Here is a 21878-nt window from a genome sequence, read left to right on the forward strand (position 1 = left end):
TAATTAACCGATTTCTAAATGACATAATAGCTTATTAACTGATTCCTAAATATGACAAAAGCTAGTTAGCTAATCGATAATGAAACAATAATTAGTTTGCTAATCTCTAAATGAGACAATATGCTGTTAGCTAAACACTTAACAACACCTAGTTAATTAGCATATCATTATTTTATGCCTGTTTTTCCAAGTTGATATGGGTTGGACAGGTCATTACCCTCCAACTTGGTTGTTGTTTCGAGTTGCTTGCCTCTGAAATGAGTCGAAGGACTACTTCTTGAATGCATGTTCCAATTTTTGACAAGGTTCCTAGAGCTTGATGCCTTTACTAACACCAAACACTTTATAAAGTGTATTGAGTGTACCTTATCATGGCACCAGCACCAAAGAGGTTGACTTGTCTCAACAAGACCTCTCAGTCCTATATTGTTCCTACTTGTCTCAACCTTAAATTGTTTTCGCCATTCGAAACGAGACAATAGGCAATTAGTCTATCTCTTAATGAGATGCTACTAATTTTTTTTAAAGGATTGGTATAACCAACTGAACCGAAAACATTGATATTGCTACACATTATATTACCTCTGAATTGATAAAAAGCAAATCCAGTCTCACTTAAATTTGAACTTGAAGAATTAGAACGAAATACTGTTAGGAATTTAAACCTGGCTTTTTTTATATCCACTAAATTATCATCTGGTACATAAAATTTTTCCTTTTAATAATAAGATCAAATATCCTCAAGGATGGTCTAGTCAATTTAATTAACTCTGTGATATGACTGGTACTCTGGGGGTATGAAAGACAAAATTAATTCATTTTCCTCTTCATGTTTGCTTGGTCAGTTCACATGCTCATTGCCAGTCTCTGAGACCAGAAAGGATGATGCAGCTAATGTTACTCATGAAGAGATGTAACTCAACAAATGAGGGAAAACATGGGGGGGAGGGAGAGAATTCTAGAGGGACAACCATTTGTGGAAGAAGGGCTGAGTATAACCTAGTGGGGTTAACACAATATAGAATATTCTTTTCTACTCTAGGCAAAAAGCCCGATATTTTTAGGAGAGGGCCAGTCATTTAGATTGACCCCAGTACACAACTGGTACTTAATTTATCGACCCTGAAAAAGATGAAAGGCAAAGTTGACCTCAGCGGAACTTGAACTCAGAACGTAAAGACAGACGAAATACTACTAAGCGTTTCACCCAGCATGCTAACGTTTCTGCCAGCTTGCCACCTTCACAATATAGAATATTGTTGAATAGCTCAGTGGAACGGTAGGAAAGAACTGTAGAATAGTAGACAACTGTAGAGTAGAATAGTAGAGCAATGCTGCAGCAGAAGAGTAGAGATGTGTAGGAGAAGAGAAGAGTTGGGAGTGGTTGAGTGGAATGGAACAAAACCAACAAGACCTTTCAACATACAAAGTACATCATCGAGGTTCAATTCTGGTTCAAGACTTCACTTACATAGTCAATGTTCTTAAAGAGTGGCATGAACACCACACATTCAAATTTTTTCTTTTCCTTTGAAATACAGTAGTCTTTTGTTTTGGGAAACGTAATGCTTATTTATTCACATTGTTTTGCATTATTTTGTAGTTCTAAGATTCCAATAACATCAAGCCTTTTAGAATGACATTGCCAGTGGCAGAATCTAACCAGTTTACACCTAAAATAGGATATTTGGGGTGGATGCAGCTGATTTAAATGCTAAATAGTTAACTCAGAATTCTAAAGGACAAAACTATTCGTTTCAGCTACATCACTGTCTCTTAGTTTTTTTTTTTTTCCCCAAACAAAAGACCACTATATTTCAAAGAAGAGAAAAAATTTGAATGTGTGGTGTTCATGCGTTTCTTTTAGAATATTAACTATGTAATGGAAGAGTTCTGAACCAGAATTGAACCTGGGTAATGGGGTTTTGTATTTTGAAAGATTTATTTCATGCTCTACAGCACATTTATGAATTAATAGTTGAAGACAAAAAATATATTTAAACCCCAAAATAATTGCTCCAAATTTGGGTTTACATCTGGTCGTCATTGTCGTTGGCATCCATCCGTCTCGAGAGACGATAGTGTAGCTTGGAAAAGGTGGTGGGTTTACAATACTGCTGGAGTGTCCTCCCCAGTCCTCTTCCTGATGAGCCACAAGGCCTGGGCAGGTTTGTATGAGGGATCAGCTGTTGCCCATGCAGTTTGATACCCCCCCCTCCACGCAGCTGGTAGCTCCGAGGGAACGATGGGTCGATACAGCTTGGTACACAACACGTCATCACGTCATCACCAGCAACACCTGCGACACATCTGGTACCCTTCATTCCCTTACACCTGGTAGTATGCTGTTTAAAGCACATTCACTGTCTTCCGCTACCTGATGTTATCAGCTATGAAACATTTGCATCAAGCATTCATATCAGATGTTCGTGTATTGTGTTACTGATTTCAGTCACTGGACAATGGACATAAGAAGAGAAGTTGATGAATTTGATGATGATGATGATGATGATGACGATGTTGGGAGTGGTTGCAGATGTTGTGATGAAGATGGCAATAATGATAAATGAAAAGGAAATTTAAACTTACTTATTATCATGCACCATTGAATATGTATGGATTCCAATCCAGAAAAATCTTCGAGCAGAAAACTATTAATTAGAACAAAAACAAAATTCAAAAGGATTTGGGAAAACCATTTTTTTCTTGTTTATCTCTCTTAAAAATATTTTTGAAATATTTTATAAAAATAGGCATAGGCATAGCTATAGGTGCAGGCATGGCTGTGTGGTTAAGAAGTTTGCTTCTCAGTTACATGGTTCCAGATTCAGTCCTACTGCATGGTACCTTGTACAGGTATCTTCTACTTTAACTCTGACCTGATCAAAGCTTTGTGAGTGGATTTGGTGGACAGAAACTGAAAGAAGCCTGTCGTTTATATATATATATGTGTGTGTGTGTGTGTGTGTGTGTGTGTGTTTGTGTATACACACACACATTTATGCATGTGTGTATTAATGTATGAGGGGCATTCAAAAAGTATCCGGCTTATTTTTCTCCACCAAAACTAATGCTGCATGGGCAAAATCCTTTAGGTGGGAGGTGGTGCCACCCTTCCTGCACATGTGGGAACATTTTCTGACTGTTACGACTAGAGTACAGTCATGTACTGCTCACTCATTGGATTTTTGTTTCCATGTAAAATAATCAAATGCATCAGCAGAGACCATAAACCCATGTCTCACCGCCAGTCACAATGGTCTTCATGAAGTCTGGGTTGTGGTTTACACAGTCCAGCATGTCCTGAGTTGCTTCTGCTGCTGCTGTTGCTGTTGAGCGAACGGTCTTCGTCCCAGAGCTCGCAAGACGGTAGAAGTCCGAAACGTGGTCCTTTGCTATTCGTAAGACCCGCAGAAGAGAAAGCAGGTCAACCCCCGACACCGAGAGCATCGACGGATGGATGAATGTGCATCCAGGTTCAGCGGTTGCGTAGGAAGTCGGGGACAAGAAACAGGAAGAAAGAGTGAGAGAAAGTTGGGGTGAAAGAGTACAACAAGGGCTGCCTTCCCCCCCCCCCTGCCGGAGCCTCGTGGAGCTTTAGATGTTTTTGCTCAATAAACACACACAACGCCCGGTCTGGGAATCGAAACTGCGATCCTCCGACCACGAATCCGCTGCCCTAACCACAGGGTCATTGTGCCTCCACTGCTTCTGCTGCTCTGCCAGCAATTTGGGGATGAATTTTGCTGACATTTTCTGCATACACAAATCCTCCTTTAAAATGGAATGCACTGATCCGGTGCTTATTCCCACATTATGAGCAATTTCCTAGATTGTTACACAACAGTCTTCCATGGCTACTCACTGAACCTTCTCAATCGGCTCCTCATTTCGGTTTGTGGATGGCCTACCTGAGTGTGACCTGTTCTCCTCTGAGGTGTGGCCATGTTTGAAGCAGTTGTACCATCCTTGATCTGAGTTTTGCCCATGGCTGGCTGAATCTTCTGGATGGTTTGAGCTTGAGTATCATCAAGCTTTTGGCAAAAACTTGATAAATATCACTGCTTGATGTGTTGAGTGAAAACGAAAATCTTACAAGCACAAACCACATGTCTGTTACTCTAGGCAAAACAGCTGGAAACTGACGTGGCCTACCAGCATGAAAATTTTCACACATATGCAGGAAGGGTGGTGTCACTTCTCACCCAAAGGATTTTGCCCTTACATCATTAGTTTTTTTTTTTTTATCTCAAGGTGTCCTTACTTCTTTTAATGGTATTAAGATGTAATTTAAGGAAGATTGTTGTGTTTTCTCTTTGTGTTTTCATGTTTGGATTAACTATATATATATATATATACATGACGGGCTTCTTTCAGTTTCCGTCTACCAAATCCACTCACAAGGCTTTGGTCAGCCTGAGGCTATAGTAGAAGACTATAGAAGATGCCACGCAGTGGGACTGAGCCTGAAACTATGTGGCTTGTAAGCAAGCTACTTACCACACAACCACTCCGACGCCATCGTACATTTTTTTAACTACTGTGCATATACAGTGTTATAGCTATTTCTAAGATAGTGAATTTGAGGAATAAATGGCTCGTTTTTAGCAGAATGAAGAACACTATAAAGGCAGACCAATATCGTAGACCCTACATCCTCACTTGGTTAGCTAGAAATAGCAGCCAAATTTCCTTCAAAATACACCATATTGTCAGGAGAAAGAAAATAACATTTTGAATAATGTAGTTCTACATAAGCCTAAAAAGATAAGATGGGTATGTCTGGAATATCTTTGGTAACGAGTCTGCTTGATCAGGAATTAAGCTGAGGCTAATGAGCAACAATACAACTATTATAGAGACTCTTTGACTGGCATAACTATTCCTAGAAACGAATGCAATGAGTTGAAACATAAGAAGAGTTTATAACTTACGGCCATTGCTAGGAAATCATTCTCATCTTGGCTGTGGATCGATGCAATTCTTTTATTGTACAGCTCACAAACGGTCTTGCTCTTGTGCCATGTGACTTTCTTAAATTCAAATGCACTGACATAGCAGGATCCATTGAAATAAGGTCCCTGTAGTAAACTTCCTCTTTTACAATAGATATCCAAATTTTCTAGAACAAGATAAAGAAATGCATGAAAAGCAAAAACAAAAAAATCGTAAAAAAATACAAAACAAAACAAAAAAATTCTTAAATCATTTATAAACAAATTTCCAAATTACACGTTAGGAAGGGCATCCAGCTGTAGAAACTTTGCCAGATCAGATTGGAGTCTGGTGCAGCCATCTGGTTCGCCAGACCTCAGTCAAATCGTCCAACCCATTATTGACGACGACGACGACGACGACGATGATGATGATTCCAAATGACATGTTTACAAATATTCAAATTATATTTTCAAATTTTCTGAATTGAGACAGAGAAATAAAAATATAAAAAGCAATGAAAGGAAGAAATAAAAGTAATCCTTAAATTACACTTTTTCAACAGTTGCTATTTTTGTCGTTTGGTTGCAGGCCAACCCTGATTGAGCAGACTTATGATTAACTCTTTACTCTTTTTACTCTTTTACTTGTTTCAGTCATTTGACTGCGGCCATGCTGGAGTACCGCCTTTAATCGAGCAACTCGACCCCGGGACTTATTCTTTGTAAGCCCAGTACTTATTCTATCAGTCTCTTTTGCCGAACCGCTAAGTAACGGGGACATAGACACACCAGCATCGGTTGTCAAGCAATGCTAGGGGGGCAAACACAGACACACAAACACACGCACGCATATATATATATACATATATATGACGGACTTCTTTCAGTTTCTGTCTACCAAATCCACTCACAAGGCTTTGGTCGGCCCGAGGCTATAGTAGAAGACACTTGCCCAAGGTGCCACACGGTGGGACTGAACCCGGAACCGTGTGGTTGGTAAACAAGCTACTTACCACACAGCTACAATGCTGTTTATCATATATTTTCCAGGTTTATATTTCTACATTGTTGTGTAAGATGCCTTACATTATTCAATGCCCCATTAAGATGTTAAGGGTGAGCTGAAGGAAATTTGGTTTTCTAGCAAAGTTGAATGATCACACTATGTCTGTTGCTGATAATGGAGATACAATCCTGTTGGAATACTCATCCATGCATCCACCTTCCATCAAAAGAACAATGGCACCATATTCTGGACCTTACCTACTCAATTGTTTTCAGTTATGGATGGATAACTTACTGAGAAAGCTTTGTAAAAGCATGTGCTAACTCTAAGACTAGCTATTAGCTGTTACCCTGAAATGGTTTTACACAATAAAGCCATTACAGAATTCTCTTTTTTCTCCCCTTTTTTCATCTGCCTTTTGATGGTTTGATATGAACATACTCCTGTTTTTCTCTTCCTGATTAAAAGGAATTCTCTTGCATCCCTGTTTCTTTACTTTTTCTTCTTTTTTCTTTTGTTCCTGAGATATTTTTTTTAGCTATAACTCTTTTACTCTTTTACTTGTTTCAGTCATTTAACTGCGGCCATGCTGGAGCACCACCTTTAGTCGAGCAAATCGACTCCGGGACTTATTCTTTGTAAGCCCAGTACTTATTCTATCGGTCTCTATTGCCGAACCGCTAAGTGATGGGGACGTAAACACACCAGCATCGGTTGTCAAGCAATGCTAGGGGGACAAACACATACACACAAACACACACACATACACACACATATATATATATATACATATTTACGACAGGCTTCTTTCAGTTTCCGTCTACCAAATCCACTCACAAGGCATTGGTCGGCCCGGGGCTATAGCAGAAGACACTTGCCCAAGATGCCACACAGTGGGACTGAACCCAGAACCATGTGGTTGGTTAGCAAGCTACTTACCACACAGCCACTTTTCCTCATTTAGTCTGGAGGGAAGGCAATGTTTATGATTCTTTACAGGGCCACTGAGATGGATGGGAGGCAGGGAGGAAGACATCCTCAAACTGGAAAGTTGGCCCAAATGCTTGCAACTGGGTGAACTCCTCTAAAACCACTCAAAGTGCTGTTTAATGGTGTTACACTGGATGGCACTTAACATCTACCCCTCGTGTAGGCCATAGTGGGATTTGAACTCAGAACACAAAATGCAGAAACAAATACCTCTAAGCTTCTAGTTTTGCTAATCTGCTGCCCTGGATTGGTACTTTTGTCTTTTTTTTATGATACCAAAAGGATGAAAGGCATATATGACCCCAGCAAGATTGCGCAGGAGTGGCTGTGTGGCAAGTAGCTTGCTTACCTACCACATGGTTCCGGGTTCAGTCCCACTGTGTTGCACCTCGGAAAAGTGTCTTCTACTATAGCCTCGGGCAGACCAAAGCCTTGTGAGTGGATTTGGTAAACGGAAACTGAAAGAAGCCCATTGTATATACGTACATATATACATGTGTGTGTATTAGTGTGTCTGTGTTTGTTCCCCCCCCCCGCCAACATCGCTTGACAACCGATGCTGGTGTGTTTACGTCCCCGTAACTTAGCAGTTCGGCAAAAGAGACCGATAGAATAAGTACTAGGCTTACAAAGAATAAGTTCTGGGGTCGATTTGCTCGACTAAAAGGCGATGCTCCAGCATGACCTCAGTCAAATGACTGAAACAATTAAAAGAGTAAAAGAGTAAGGGTGCAGAGTATTGATATTTTACTTAAACTCAATAAAATAGGACATTTTTCTTTGGACACTTGACAAAAATCTTGAACCAAGTGGATGACCAGCTGTTAGCTTATCTGATTCTCTGTTCTTTGCTTATGCTATTACACTGGCCTGCCTTATAACATGTTTTGCTACCTTATTTCCTCTTCTTTGGTCACACTACTTTCACGGATTCTCACGGCTCTTAGTCACCATCTAATTCCATTGTTCATCATCATCATCATCATCGTTTAACGTCCGTTTTCCATGCTAGCATGGGTTGGACAGTTCGACCAGGGTCTGGGAAGCCAGGAAGCAGCACCAGGCTCCAGTCTGATCTGGCAGTGTTTCTGCGGATGGATGCCCTTCCTAACGCCACCCACTCCGTGAGTGTAGTGGATGCTTTTTACGTGCCACCAGCACAGGTGCCAAGGGAGGCTGGCAACGGTCACGATCTGTTGGTGCTTTTTACGTGCCACCAGCATGAAAGCCAGTCAAGGTGGTGCTGGCATCGGCCACGTTCGAATGGTGCTTTTTACATGCCACCAGCACAGCTGCCAGAGCTTAAGTCATAGCAAATCCTTCATTAGCTGATTATACAACCATTGAATACTATGGAATTCAATAGCCCCTATGAATACACTGCTGCTACTCTCTTGATTGAGCTTGATGATCCTGACCATTAAGCTTTTAGGATTCCTCCACTCAGTCTCAATGTAAGAAGCCCTATTGTCTCAGCTGAGTTCCTCTGCTACTTCTTCTTCTCAACCTACCATGCTACACTTCCATGACTTAGCTGTATCCCTGGCAGGATAGCTGAACAGGTGCCATACCTTGCCAAAGGACAACCAATAACTATGCAGGACATGGTTGTCACTTTGTGAGGTATTTTCAAAGTACCACATACCCTGCTAACTTATTACTTTCCTCATAATCTCATAAAGTACAATAATCAGTTTCATTAGAACTTCAGCACAATCTAGAATGATGGAATCCTTTTTTTTTATTCTAGTCATCATCTTCATTTTATTGCACTATTTAATTACAACCTGTTTTATGTCTTGAGTTCATATCATTGCTAAGGATTCTCTACAGGTCTTCTGAGATAGCTGGTTCTGATTTGGAGGGCTAAGACATTTGATGTCCTTTATGTAAGATAAACACAGCATAGACTAATGGAGGAAATGACGCATGCAGTCTAGATTATATCTAAACCTACTCGTTTGTCAGAGAAAGGTTCATCATCATCATCGTTTAACGTCTGCTTTCCATGCTAGCATGGGTTGGACAATTTCGACTCAGGGCTGGCGAACCAGATGGCTGCACCAGACTCCAATCTTGATTTGGCAGAGTTTCTACAGCTGGATGCTCTTCCTAATGCCAACCACTCTGAGAGTGTAGTGGGTGCTTTTTACATGCCACCGGCACGGGGGCCAGTCAGGCGGTACTGGCAATGACCAGCACAGGTGCCAGTAAGACAACGTTGGTAACGATCATGCTTGAATTGTGCCCTTTTACGTGCCAACGGCATGGAAGCCAGTTGGCTGATCTGGCAACGATCATGCTCAGATGGTGCTCTTGGCACCCTACTAGCACGAGTTAAATAAAATAAAATGTTTCACTTACCTGTATTCACCTCTTCTTTATGGAAACCTGAAATTGAAACAGAATCAATATTATAATCTACTTTGGACAAAACACATTGTTAAAATTGCCAAGAAGGCTGAGGGTGTCTTGGCATCACTCACCAAGCCTTTTGTGAGCTGCTCTCCAGCTATCTATCTGCGGCTTTATACAGCTATAGTGTGACCTCACCTGGAATTTGCATCACCAGTCTGGAACCCCTATCTTGCCCAGGATATTAATCGTCTGGAAGTCGTTCAGCGACAAGTAACCAAGAGAATAATCTCCTTCAGGCATTTGCTATATTCTGAACACCTTACTTCCCTGGACATGGACACATTGAAACTCCAACGTCAGCTGACTTGACAGACACCCATAAAATTATTAACCATCTTACAAACAATAACTCTGAGCACCTTTTCAAATTCCACCTGTCTAACACCTGTGGACATGTTTACAAAGTCAGAAAACAGCACAGCTCCCATGACTTTCAGAAACATTTTTTCCTGCTAAGAGTTGCTGAAGCATGGAACAAACTGCCGGCATCAGTTGTTAGTTGTCGGAGCACTGCGCCCTTCAAAACTTCCATGCTTCCTGAGATTCGCCAGCACTACACCTGATTTTCTCCCCTCCATACACATGCAAGCATGTATCTGACTCATACAATGTTCACTTTCCAGACATTTGTACATTACTGCATATACTTTATACGCACTTTTGACAAGTTGTGGTGCACCTGAGCACTGTATACAATAATTTCATTATTATCATTATTAAAAAACTGTTTACTTGTCAGCTGGAGTTTATATCTCTGATATATTTCTAAAGACATTCTTGCAAATATGACATGTTCTTAGCATCACATTTCATCAGACAGTCTCTTTATATAATCATTATTGTTATTGTTTTTTCTTAGGTTTGATCAAGCAGCCTCGTCATCAAAATGTTTCTGTTGTGACCATCCCATCTTTATAGTGTTATTTAGGACAACATTATTGAATATGTCCTTCCAAATTTAAAATGGTGGGGTGCTGTCATTTACTGTTGTTGATGTTGTTGCTGATGCTGTTGCTGTTGAGCGAACGGTCTTCATCCCAGAGCTCACAAGATGGGAGAAGTCCGAAACGTGGTCCTTTACTATTCGTAAGACCTGCAGAAGAGAAAGCAGGTCAACCCCCAACACCGAGAGCATCGACGGATGGATGAATGCGCATCCAGGCTCACCGGTTGCGTAGGAAGTCGGGGACAAGAAACAGGAAGAAAGAATGAGAGAAAGTTGGAGCAAAAGAGTACAACAGGGGTCGCCACCACCCCCTGCCGGAGTCTCGTGGAGCTTTAGGTGTTTTCGCTCAATAAACACATATGATGCTCGGTCTGGGAATCGACACCGCGATCCTCCAACCGCGAGTCCGCTGCCCCTAACCATTGGGCCATTGCACCTCCACTTACTGTTGCTGATGTCGGTGGTGTGAAAATAATGGCTGCACCAGGCTCCAATCTGATCTGGCAGAGTTTCTACAGTTGGATGCCCTTCCTAATGCCAACCACTCCTATAGTGCAAGTGGGTGCTTTTACATGCCACCAGCACGATGGCCATTCAGGCAGTACTGGAAACGGCCACACTCAAATGGTGTTTTTTACATGCCACCTGCACAGGAACCAGTCCAGCAGCACTGGCAACAACCTCGCTTGAATGTTTTTTCACATGCCACCGGCACAAGTGCCAGTAAGGCGGTACTGGTAACAATCATGCCACCAGCATGGAAGCCAGTTATGAGGGGGTGCTGAAAAGTTCCTGGCTTTAAGGATCTTATGAAAGGCCTGGCTGGAGGACCAAACTTCCAAATTCTTTTACAGAGCTTAGAAAAACTGAAGGATGCTGCAATAAGTGTATCAATCTGAGAGGGGAATATATTGAATGAAAACATAATTAACTGATTCTCCAGTATTTTGTTTTACCCAAAGCCGGGAACTTTTCAGTCCCTTTTCATAGTCTGAAGACCCTTTTCATTAAATTGTTTTAAACACCAACCTAATAACTGACTCTAGATTAATAAAGGAAAGGTTGTTTTTTTTCCCTAAATCTCTCCAAATTCTTAACTATTTTCAAAATTAATTGTTACACGCAGGCAATATGTTTCACTAGAATTATGTTTACAAAAGGGTTAAGATAGGAGAGATGAAAACAACAAAACCTAAGTGAACTGGGTGGGGGAGGGTGAAAAGTAAGTTATGGAAACTAATAAGGATTAAAATAATAATATGGAATCTGCTAATGATAAAAACAAGGAACAAAGAAGAAATTGCTTACGAGGTGTCATTTTGCAAATCCAGTCTGCTGCCTGATCACAGTGGAGAGAATATATGTTAGGTTGCCATTGAGAGATGACCGGACATAAAGAGTGGAAAGAGAACGGAATCAGGCCGTGGTCTACATTAACTGGATATTTGGAATTCAGCCATGTGATGTTACCTGCATAAAAAGAAAATATAATAATAATAATAATAATAATAATAATAATAATAATAAGAAGAAGAAGAAGAGAAGAAGAAGAAGAAGAAGAAGAAGAAGAAGAAGAAGAAGAAGAAGAAGATTTGAAGAAAGAAGGAAAAAAAAATAATGATGATAATATATATATATGTAGGTGCAGGAGTGGCTGTGAGGTAAGAAGCTTGCTTCCTAACCCCATGCTTCCGGGTTCAGTCCCACTACGTGGCACCTTGGACAAGTGTCTTCTACAATAGCCTCAGGTTGACCAAAGCCTTGTGAGTGGATTTGGTAGATGGAAACTGAAAGAAGCCCATCATATTTATATATATATATTTTTGTTTATTGCCCACAAGGGGCTAAACATAGAGGGGACAAACAAGGACAGACAAAGGGATTAACTCAATTACATCGACCCCAGTGCATAACTGGTACTTTATTCATCGATCCCGAAAGGATGAAAGGCAAAGCCGACCTCGGCAGAATTTGAACTCAGAACGTAATGGCAGACGAAATACTGCTACGAATTTCACCCGGCGTGCTAACGTTTCTGCCAGCTCGCCGCCTTAAAATATTTATATATTTATAAATATTTATATATATATATGTATGTGTGTGTGTGTGTGTCTGTGTCTGTGCTTCTCCCCACACCATAGCATGACAACCGATGTTGGTGTGTTTACATCCTTGTAGCTTAGTGTTTCGGCATAAGAGACCGATAGAATAAGTACTAAGCTTACAATAAATTGGGAGGGATTTGTTCGACTAAAGGTGGTGCTCCAGCAAGGCCACAGTCAAATAACTGAATCAATAAAACAATATATATATATATATATATATATATATATATTATATATATATATATATGTGTGTGTGAAATGAGCATTAAAAATTGCCTCAGTCCATCGGAAGTGCTTATCAGAATCATGATGCGATTTTTGAGACTGTAATTCCATTTTAACTGTTGCATGTTGCTTTTTATTTAACACTCTATGTAAGAGGCTGAATACTTGTACTCTGAAGTGGGAGTCAAAACTGGAATTCTAGATAGATTACAGATACACAATGCATCCAACAGGCTTCATGTTAGTGGTCTTCAAGCCCAATTTTCATCATCATCCTCATCATCGTTTAACGTCCACTTTCCATGCTTGCATGGGTTGGATGGTTCGTTCAGGGTCTGGGAAGCCAGGAGGCTGCACCAGCCTCCAGTCTGATCTGGCAGTGTTTCTACAGCTGGATGCCCTTCCTAACGCCGACCACTCCATGTGGGTAGTGGGTGCTTTTTACGTGCCACAGACACAGGTGCCAGGTGGGGCTGGTAACGGCCACGATCGGTTGGTGCTTTTTATGTGCCACCGGCACAGAGGCCAGTCCAGGCGGCGCTGGCAACGGCCACGTTCGGATGGTGCTTTTTACGTGTCACCAGCACTGGTATCACAACTACAATTTCCATTGATTTTTGATCGATTTCAATTTCACTTGCCTCAACAGGTCTTCACAAGCAGAGTTTTGTGTCCCAAGCTTTTGCCGAACCACTAAGCTACGGGGACGTAAACACACCAACATCGGTTGTCACGCGATGGTGTGTGGAGAAACACAGATATACACACACACACACAGATACACACTCACTCACACACACACACTTCTTTCAGTTTCCGTCTACCAAATCCACTCACAAAGAATTCTTGTGAAAGATGCCTCACTAAAGAATTGAACTTAAGAACTCATGATTGTAAAGCAAATTTCTTAACAATTCAGTTATGCTGAATTCACATAATACCAGTCATCTACTTGGGTGAATATAACTGAGTAAACCACACTCCCACCCCATACTATGAAGTCTTTTGTCTATGACAGAAATTATGATGTTTTAAATTAGTATAACTTCCATATTGAAGTCTAAGATTCTCTCTCCATTTCTCCCTCTTCCTTGGTCTGTCTCACAAACTCTCTCTCTCTCTCTTGGTTCCAGTATTTATCTTGCATTGTATAGGGTCCATCATTACTCCAATTGACAGGTTATTCTGTCTATATAGAAAACCAGTCACCATTTGCTAGGTCCCAGTATGACTATTTCAGACTGCAAGGTGGGTGGTTTTAAGACACAGAGTTTGAACCTAAGACACCATGAACTGAAATAGATACCACAAGGCATCCCGTCCCCTTCTCTAACAATTCCAACAAACCACAACTACCATCACCGCCACCCAAGATTAGTAAATTATCTATTTGGTTAAACCCTTCAAGGTGGTGCTCAAGTTTGGCCACAATCCAATGACTGAAACCAACAAAAGATAAAATATAAAAGACGAAAGAAATTTTAAAATGTTGGACTCACCTGATTCCGTAAAGCGACCACCCAGCCAATAAGGGTTGTTGTTTTTTCTGAAACAAAACAAAAATCTCAAGTTTACAATCAAATTTCTGCTGTTGTTATTCTTGTTGTGGTTGCTGTTGCTGGTATTGTTATTGAAGTTATTTATTTACAGATTGGAACTGCTTGAGAAGAGCTATGATCAAATGCATTTCAGCCATGACCATCCCCTGGCAGAAACGTTAGCACGCTGGGCGAAAATCTTAGCAGAATTTCATCTGCCATTATGTTCTGAGTTCAAATTCCGCTGAGGTCAGCTTTGCCTTTCATCCTTCCGGGGTCGATAAATTAAGTACCAGTCACATATTGGGGTCGATGTAATCGACTTAATCCCTTTGTCTGTCCTTGTTTGTCCCCTCTGTGTTTGGCCCTTGTGGGCTGTACAGAAATAATATATTAGCCAATGAGGTTGTTTTTCAAGGCAGTAAGGTATGATTTAAGAGACTTTGGTCGTAATTAGTTGCACCTCAAACCTTACAGAAGCTTCTTGATATGAGTGATAAGGCCTTGACAAGGTTTCATGTTTCAGGTGTAGCCATTTCATATGAAGGCTAATTGATATTTCAACCTGTCTATGTTTTTTATATAACATGATTTAACCCGTTAACATTTAAACTGGGTATATCATCATCATCATCGTTTAACATCCGTTTTCCATGCTAGCATGGGTTGGACGGTTCGACCGGGGACTGGTAAGACATGGAGGCTGCACCAGGCTCCAGTCTGATTTGGCAGTGTTTCTACAGGTGGATGCTCTTCCTAACGCCCACCACTTTGTGAGTGTAGTGGGTGTTTTTTGCGTGCCACCGGGACAGGGGCCAGAGTAGGCTGGCAAACGGCCACGATCGGTTGGTGCTTTTACGTATCACCGACACGGACGCCAATCAGGTGGCGCTGGTGCTGGCATCTGCCATGTTCGGACGGTGCTTTTTACGTGTCAAGGTGCCAGGTACCTTAACTGGGTATATCTGGTTAAAATATGCTGAAACTAGTCAGACCTAACCTCTCACATCTACCTTACAAAATCATTCTGAAACTAAGCAATCACATCATCAAAATCTTGAAGCTATGAGATAATGCATGAATAATTCAAAACAAAGAGACTGAATAAGTAATTACACCTGAGAGAATTCTCTGAATGCTAAAGGATTAAAATAAGTTTTGATTTAAAGGAATTTGTCTTCAATTTCCTTCAATTCCAGGTGAGTTCCTGATGTGAGAGATAAGCTCTTGGTAAGCTAGCCATGTTCATGACACTAGGAATAGTCACCTACAAACTTCTCACAACCTGAATAAATGATTCTTGGGGAGAGTGGGGAGACAGAGAGAGACAGTGTGCATATGTATGTGAGATAAAATTGACCGTGAGAGAGAGAGAGAGAAAGAGAGAGAGAGAGAGAGAGAGAGAGAAGGAGAGAGAGAGAGAGACAGAAAATATCACTGAGGCAGCATTACCGAAAGTAGTCTCCCTTGTTTAGTATGCTTACTATTTGATGTATGAAGTACAAATGTCTTGGTAAAAACTGGTTATTGACATTCAAATAATTTGCTGAATGCTTTATACGTTTAAAAATATGCCATTCATTGTTTCAGAGCAGTCAGGTCTCTTGAGGAATACTCTTTACTCTTTTTACTCTTATACTTGTTTCAGTCATTTGACTGCGGCCATGCTGGAGCACCGCCTTTAGTTGAGCGAATCGACCCCTGGACTTATTCTTCGTAAGCCTAGTACTTATTCTGTCAGTCTCTTTTGCCGAACTGCTAAGTAAACACACCAGCATCGGTTGTCAAGTGATGTCGGGGGGACAAACACAGACACACAAACACACACACACACACACATATATATACATATGTACGATGGGCTTCTTTCAGTTTCCGTCTACCAAATCCACTCACAAGGCTTTGGTCGGCCCGAGGCTATAGTAGAAGACACTTGCCCAAGGTGCCACGCAGTGGGACTGATCCCAGAACCATGTGGCTGGTAAACAAGCAATTTACCACACAGCCACTTTACTTTATTAGTGATGACTGCTTCCAATGAGTATTCATTAAGATATAAGACATGTCCTTGATATAAATGTGTGTGTGTGTGTGTGTGTACATGTGTATAATCATCATTAGCACTCATTATTTTATTAGTTTCTGTCATTTGACTGCCGCCATGCTGGAGCACCACCTTAAAGGGTTTTAGTCAAACAAATCAACCCCAAGGCTTATTCTTTGTAAGCCTAGTACTTATTCTATCAGTCTCTTTTTGCCGAACCACTAAGTTACAGGAGCTGTAAACACACCAACATCAGTTGTCAAGCGATGATGGTGGGGACAAATACAGACACAAAGTCACACACACACAGATAGGCTTCTTTCAGTCTCTGTCTAGCAAATCCACTCACAAGGCCCGAAGTTATAGTAGAAGACACTTGCCCAAGGTACCAAGGCGGTGAGCTGGCAGAACCTTTAGCACGCCGGGTGAAATGCTTAGCGGTATTTCGTCTGCCGTTACATTCTGAGTTCAAATTCCGCCATGGTCGACTTTGCCTTTCATCCTTTCAGGGTTGATTAAATAAGTACCAGTTATGCACTGGGGTCAATGTAATCGACTTAATCCGTTTGTCTGTCCTTGTTTATCCCCTCTGTGTTTAGCCCCTTGTGGGTAGTAAAGGAATAGTTCCAATGCATTGGAACTAAACCTAGAAGCACATGGGTGGGAAGTAAGCTTCTTACGACCCAGCTACGCCTGTCTATGCTTGCCTGTATGGATGGTTAAGTATTTTATTCTGCTTCCCAACCAAGTCATTTGGTGTTCAATCTTACAGAGCTTTGTGAGTGGATTTGGTAGATGGAAACTGAGAGGAGCCCATCACATATATCATTATCATCAACGATATTTAAGGTCCATTTTCCATGCTGGCATGGGTTGAATGACATAACAGGAACTGGCAAGGCCAGGGGTCACACCAGGTTTCATAGTTTTTTGGGTTTGGTTTCTACTGTTGGATGCCCTTCCTAATGTCAGCCTCTCCACAGAGTGACTGGCACCAGCATCCACACCAATGCTTTTTACTTGGAACCTTGGTTTTAAGATCTCAATTCTGGTGTGGTGGGCAGGTCCTCTCAAATGCAGCAATGCACCACACACACACACACACAATCATCATCATTTGATGTCCACTTTGTCATGCTCATATGGGTCAGATGGAATTTATTGAAGCAGATTTTCTATGGCTGGATGCCCTTCCTGTTGCCAACCTTTACCTGTGTCCAAGTAAGGCATTATTTCTCGCTAATTAAACATGTTTTCATGGAACATGTAAACAAAGGTTAGTGACATATTTATGTGCACATAAACAAAATGTTCAGTAGATCAGTGTGTTCCTTCTTGAGCCATGCTTGGCTCATAAGGGCCAGTTTCCCGGTTTCCTTGGTGCATAGGTTCCCCACCTGGACGGGATGCTGGTAAGTTGTAGGTGAGCTGCAAGATGCAGGAGGAAAGAGTGAAAGAAAGTTGTGGTAAAAGAGTCAGCAGAAGTTTGCCATTACCTAATGCCGGAGCTGCGTGTAGCTTAGGTGTTTTGCTCATAAACACACACATCGCCCGGTCTGAGATTCGAATCTGCGATCCCTCGACCGCGAGTTCGCTGCTCTAACCACTAGGCCATGTGTCTCCCCGCAGTAGATCAGTGGCTCAACATGGCAAAGATGGGGAGTAAAATACCTTACTTGAAAATAAGTAAGTATTTTGGTGTCATGAAGGTCTTCTGACTATAGAATACTGCCTCATATGTCTTGTCCAAGCAACAAAAGAATGAAAATAAATGAATATAGAAAGGATGATGATGATGATGATGAAGATGGATGTGATGATGATGACGATGATAGTGATGATGATGATGATACATGTTTAATGTCAAAGCTTTATTGTACACTTCATTCAGAATGACTGTAGTAAAATTAAATCGATATTGTTCTTAGAAATTCCCAGAAAGAGGACCCTGTAAGAACTAAGGTGCTTGTTTGATTTCTGCAATATTGAACAAATTATCTGCTGAAGAAGGGCAATGAGTGTTTTGTCCTTTACAATAATTTAGGACATTGAATGAATTAGTTTTTTTTATATAGTGTCATGAGAAAAGCACCCAGTACTCTCTGTAAAGAGGTTGGCATAAGGAAGTGAATTCCAGTTATAGAATTGATGCCAAAGTGCAGACACTGGAACTTCACGCAGCCTCCTGGCTTATCAGTTCCTCTTGAACCATCAAAACCATGCTGACAGGGTAAAAGGGATGCTAAATGATTATGATGATGATGATGATGATGATGATCTGAAAAAAGATGAGGTGTTCTTGGTTGGAATGCTTTTGATCATAGGTCTACTCAATTTAGGGTTGATTTGATGCTAAATAATAATAATAATAATAATAATAATAATAATAATAATAATAATAATAATAAAGTGAAGACCACAAATTCAGTTGTGTTAGATGTTGACACAGTCATAAGAGAGCTTGAGCAAGAACAAACATACAAATATTTAGGGATAAATGAAGGCTCTGGTATTCAGCATGCAAGCATGAAAGAGAAGATCAGGAAGGAATGTTATAGGAGAGTTCGTGCAGTCCTGAAATCTGAACTAAATGCACGTAACAAGGTGTTAGCTATAAATTCCTTAGCAGTTCCAGTTGTTACTTATAGCTACAATGTGTTGAACTGGAATATGAGTGAAGTAAAGAATATAGATAGGAAAATACGCAAGCTGCTGAGTTGTAATAGGATGCACCACCCAAAGGTAGACGTAGATTGCCTTTACCTTCCCAGAGCCCAAGGAGGTCGAGGCCTGATCCAATTTGAACTAGCTTACAAAACAACCACAATTGGACTGGCCAAATATCTCGAAATAACGAATGACTGGATGCTAATGCTCGTGGAAAATCACGAGAGATGAAAGAAGCTTCATTCTATCATAAAGGAAAGCAAAAAATTTGCTATTGATCTCGTGCAGGATACCCAAACTGAACAACCCGAGGGAAGTACGGCAACTATTGTTGCAAAGAAGGTGAAAATAATGGCAACGAATAAAGCGCACGAGCAATTGGCTGATAGGTGGGAGGAGAAACCTCTGCACGGCAAATAGGTGGCCCGCAGCAAACAAGCTGATGTTGACCAGAAGCAAACCCATCAGTGGCTACGGAGCTCAGGGCTAAAAGCAGAGAGCGAAGGTTTCATCCTGGCTGCTCAAGATCAAAGCCTATTAACCCGGAACTACCAGGCCAATATGATGAAAAATGGAGCAGACCCAAAATGCCGATTCTGCAATGACATGATTGAAACAGTGGACCACCTAATCTCTGGATGTAAAGTCTTAGCACCAGTGGAGTATAAATTAAGACATGACAGAGTTGGCCAATATCTACACTGGCTAATAAGTCGGCATTACAATATCAAAACTGCCGACAAGTGGTATAATCACCACCCTGAGGCTGTAACTGAAGGAGAAAATGTAACGATTCTGTGGGACTTTCCAGTACATACAGACCGAACCATCAAGGCCAATAAACCAGATATTGTTGTGAAAGACCAAAACAATAAAGTTTGCTTATTGATCGACATGAGCATCCCCTGTGATCATAATATCTCAGCAAAAGAGTTTGACAAGCTCAGAAAATATAAAGACCTACTCATTGAAATTGAGAAAATGTGGCATCTCAAGGCGGTTACAATACCAGTGATCGTAGGAGCACTAGGAATGATCAAGAAGGGAACCGAAAATTATATGAGAATGATCCCTGGCTTACCATCCCTGCAAGAAGTGCAAAAGATTGTCTTAACTGGTACATCACACGTATTGAGAAGAGCATTGTCGATGTGAGAACTGTTGCTGCTCATGTATTTTAATTTAACTTAAAAAAAAAAATTTTTTTTAAAAATGAATGAACTATTGAGTTTGGTTTAATGGCCTACCAATGTATACTATGAGTTTCTTTGCCCTAGGAGTTGGGAAGACACTCGGCAAAAAATGGAAGCAAATTTGAAAGAAGAAAAAAAAAGTAATAATAATAATAATAATATTTCAAGACATGGAATTAAAGAATGGTGGTCAGCCTCTATTGTATTCCACCTATTTTCCAGGCTAAGACAATATAGTATACATCACACCAACAATGCTCTCAGAACTCATTCAAGATTTAGAACAAATGAAAGAAGAGGACATTGACACCACAGATGATGACCTTAGTGGTGTCCAGGTCACATTTATAAAAACAAACAAAAAAAACAGGAAACAGAAAACTATGAAGCAGCAGCAGTAAGAGTAGAACAAAAGAGAGAGTGGGTGTATAAAGAGAGAGAGAGAAAGAGAGAGAGAGAGAGGAAGAGAGAGAGAGAGAAAGAGAGAGAGAGAGAAAGAGAGAGAGAGAGAGAGATCTAAGCAAGCAATTTTTCATAAATCAAAGAAGTAGAAAGATCTGTGATTGGTTTACTTCATTACATTGGTCCGAAGGAACATCAATTCTTCATCTGATTCAAGGCTAACCAGAAGGGCTGAATGCTCCTGACATGAATGCAATGCATCAATCCATTTTAATCCATGTAAGTTGGTGTAAAATTCCTGAAAATATAAGAAAATATTTAGACAAGTTTTATAACTATATAAAACATGCAGGCCTAGCCATTTGGTCAAGCAGTTCCCTTTGCTACAATGTGGTTCTGAGGTTGATCGAAGTTGAAATCAAACTCGGTGTCTGGCATCTGTTGCTAGTGGAGTGTTAAGAGTACCATACAAGTGAGATCGTTGCCAGAGCAACAAGCTGGCCTTCGTGCCAATGGCACATTAACCACATCATTCGAGCGTGATCGTTACCGTGTCGCCTTACTAGCACTTGTGCTGGTGGCACGTGAAACATTCGAGCGAGGTCATCGCCAGTGCCGCAGGACTGGCTCCTGTGCAGGTGGCACGTAAAAAGCACCATTTGGGTGTGGCCATTGCCAGTACCACTAAACTGGCCCTCGTGCCGGTGGGACGTAAAAACACCCACTACAATCTCGGAGTGGTTGGCGTTAGGAAGGGCATCCAGCTGTAGAAACTCTGCCAGATCAGATTGGAGCCTGGTTCGCCTGACCTCAGTCAAATCGTCCAACCCATGCTAGCATGGAAAGCGGACGTTAAATGATGATGATGATGATGATGATGAAAGTGACAACTTGAATAAGTGTCTTCGACAGTAAACTTGAATTGATAAATGCCTTGTGAGTGGAATTTGTTAAGAGGGAAACTGTATTGAATCTCTTCATATATGTCTGTCTGTGTATCTATCTAACCATCTATCTATATGTATATGTGTGGTGTGTGTGTGGCGTGTGGTGTGTGTGTGGTGTGTGTCTGTGTGTGTGTGTGGTGTGTGTGTGTGTGTCTGTGTGTGTGTGGTATGTGTGTGTGTGTGTGTGTGGTGTATGTGTGTGGTGTGTGGTGTGTGTCTGTGTGTGTGTGTGGTGTGTGTGTGTCTGTGTGTGTGTGTGGTATGTGTGTGTGTATGGTGTGTGTGTGTGGTGTGTGGTGTGTGTGTGTGTGGTGTGTCTGTGTGTGTGTGGTGTGGTGTGTGTGTGTGTGTCTGTGTGTGTGTGTGGTGTGTGGTGTGTGTGTGGTGTGTGATCATTGTTGGCAACTGTGTGGTGATGGCAGTACTATACTGTCTTTTTTCTTATTGTCTCAAAGATCAT

General features: G+C 41.1%; 1 protein-coding gene across 2 annotated transcripts in view; it reads right to left on the bottom strand.

Annotated features, from left to right (window-relative positions):
* Window positions 1–21878, bottom strand: part of LOC115213017 (C-type mannose receptor 2-like) — a 261506-nt gene that overhangs the window by 34063 nt on the left and 205565 nt on the right. For both annotated transcript variants that reach the window (XM_029781915.2, XM_029781914.2), the window contains exons 27-32: window positions 20642–20769; window positions 14127–14173; window positions 11606–11767; window positions 9298–9324; window positions 4935–5122; window positions 2590–2651 (exon numbers count right to left, since the gene is read on the bottom strand). In XM_029781915.2, the coding sequence (XP_029637775.1) occupies window positions 2590–2651; window positions 4935–5122; window positions 9298–9324; window positions 11606–11767; window positions 14127–14173; window positions 20642–20769 (614 nt within the window). The remainder of the gene's footprint in view (window positions 1–2589; window positions 2652–4934; window positions 5123–9297; window positions 9325–11605; window positions 11768–14126; window positions 14174–20641; window positions 20770–21878) is intronic.

Source organism: Octopus sinensis, linkage group LG6 (assembly GCF_006345805.1).
Source record: "Octopus sinensis linkage group LG6, ASM634580v1, whole genome shotgun sequence".
Lineage (NCBI taxonomy): Eukaryota > Metazoa > Mollusca > Cephalopoda > Octopoda > Octopodidae > Octopus > Octopus sinensis.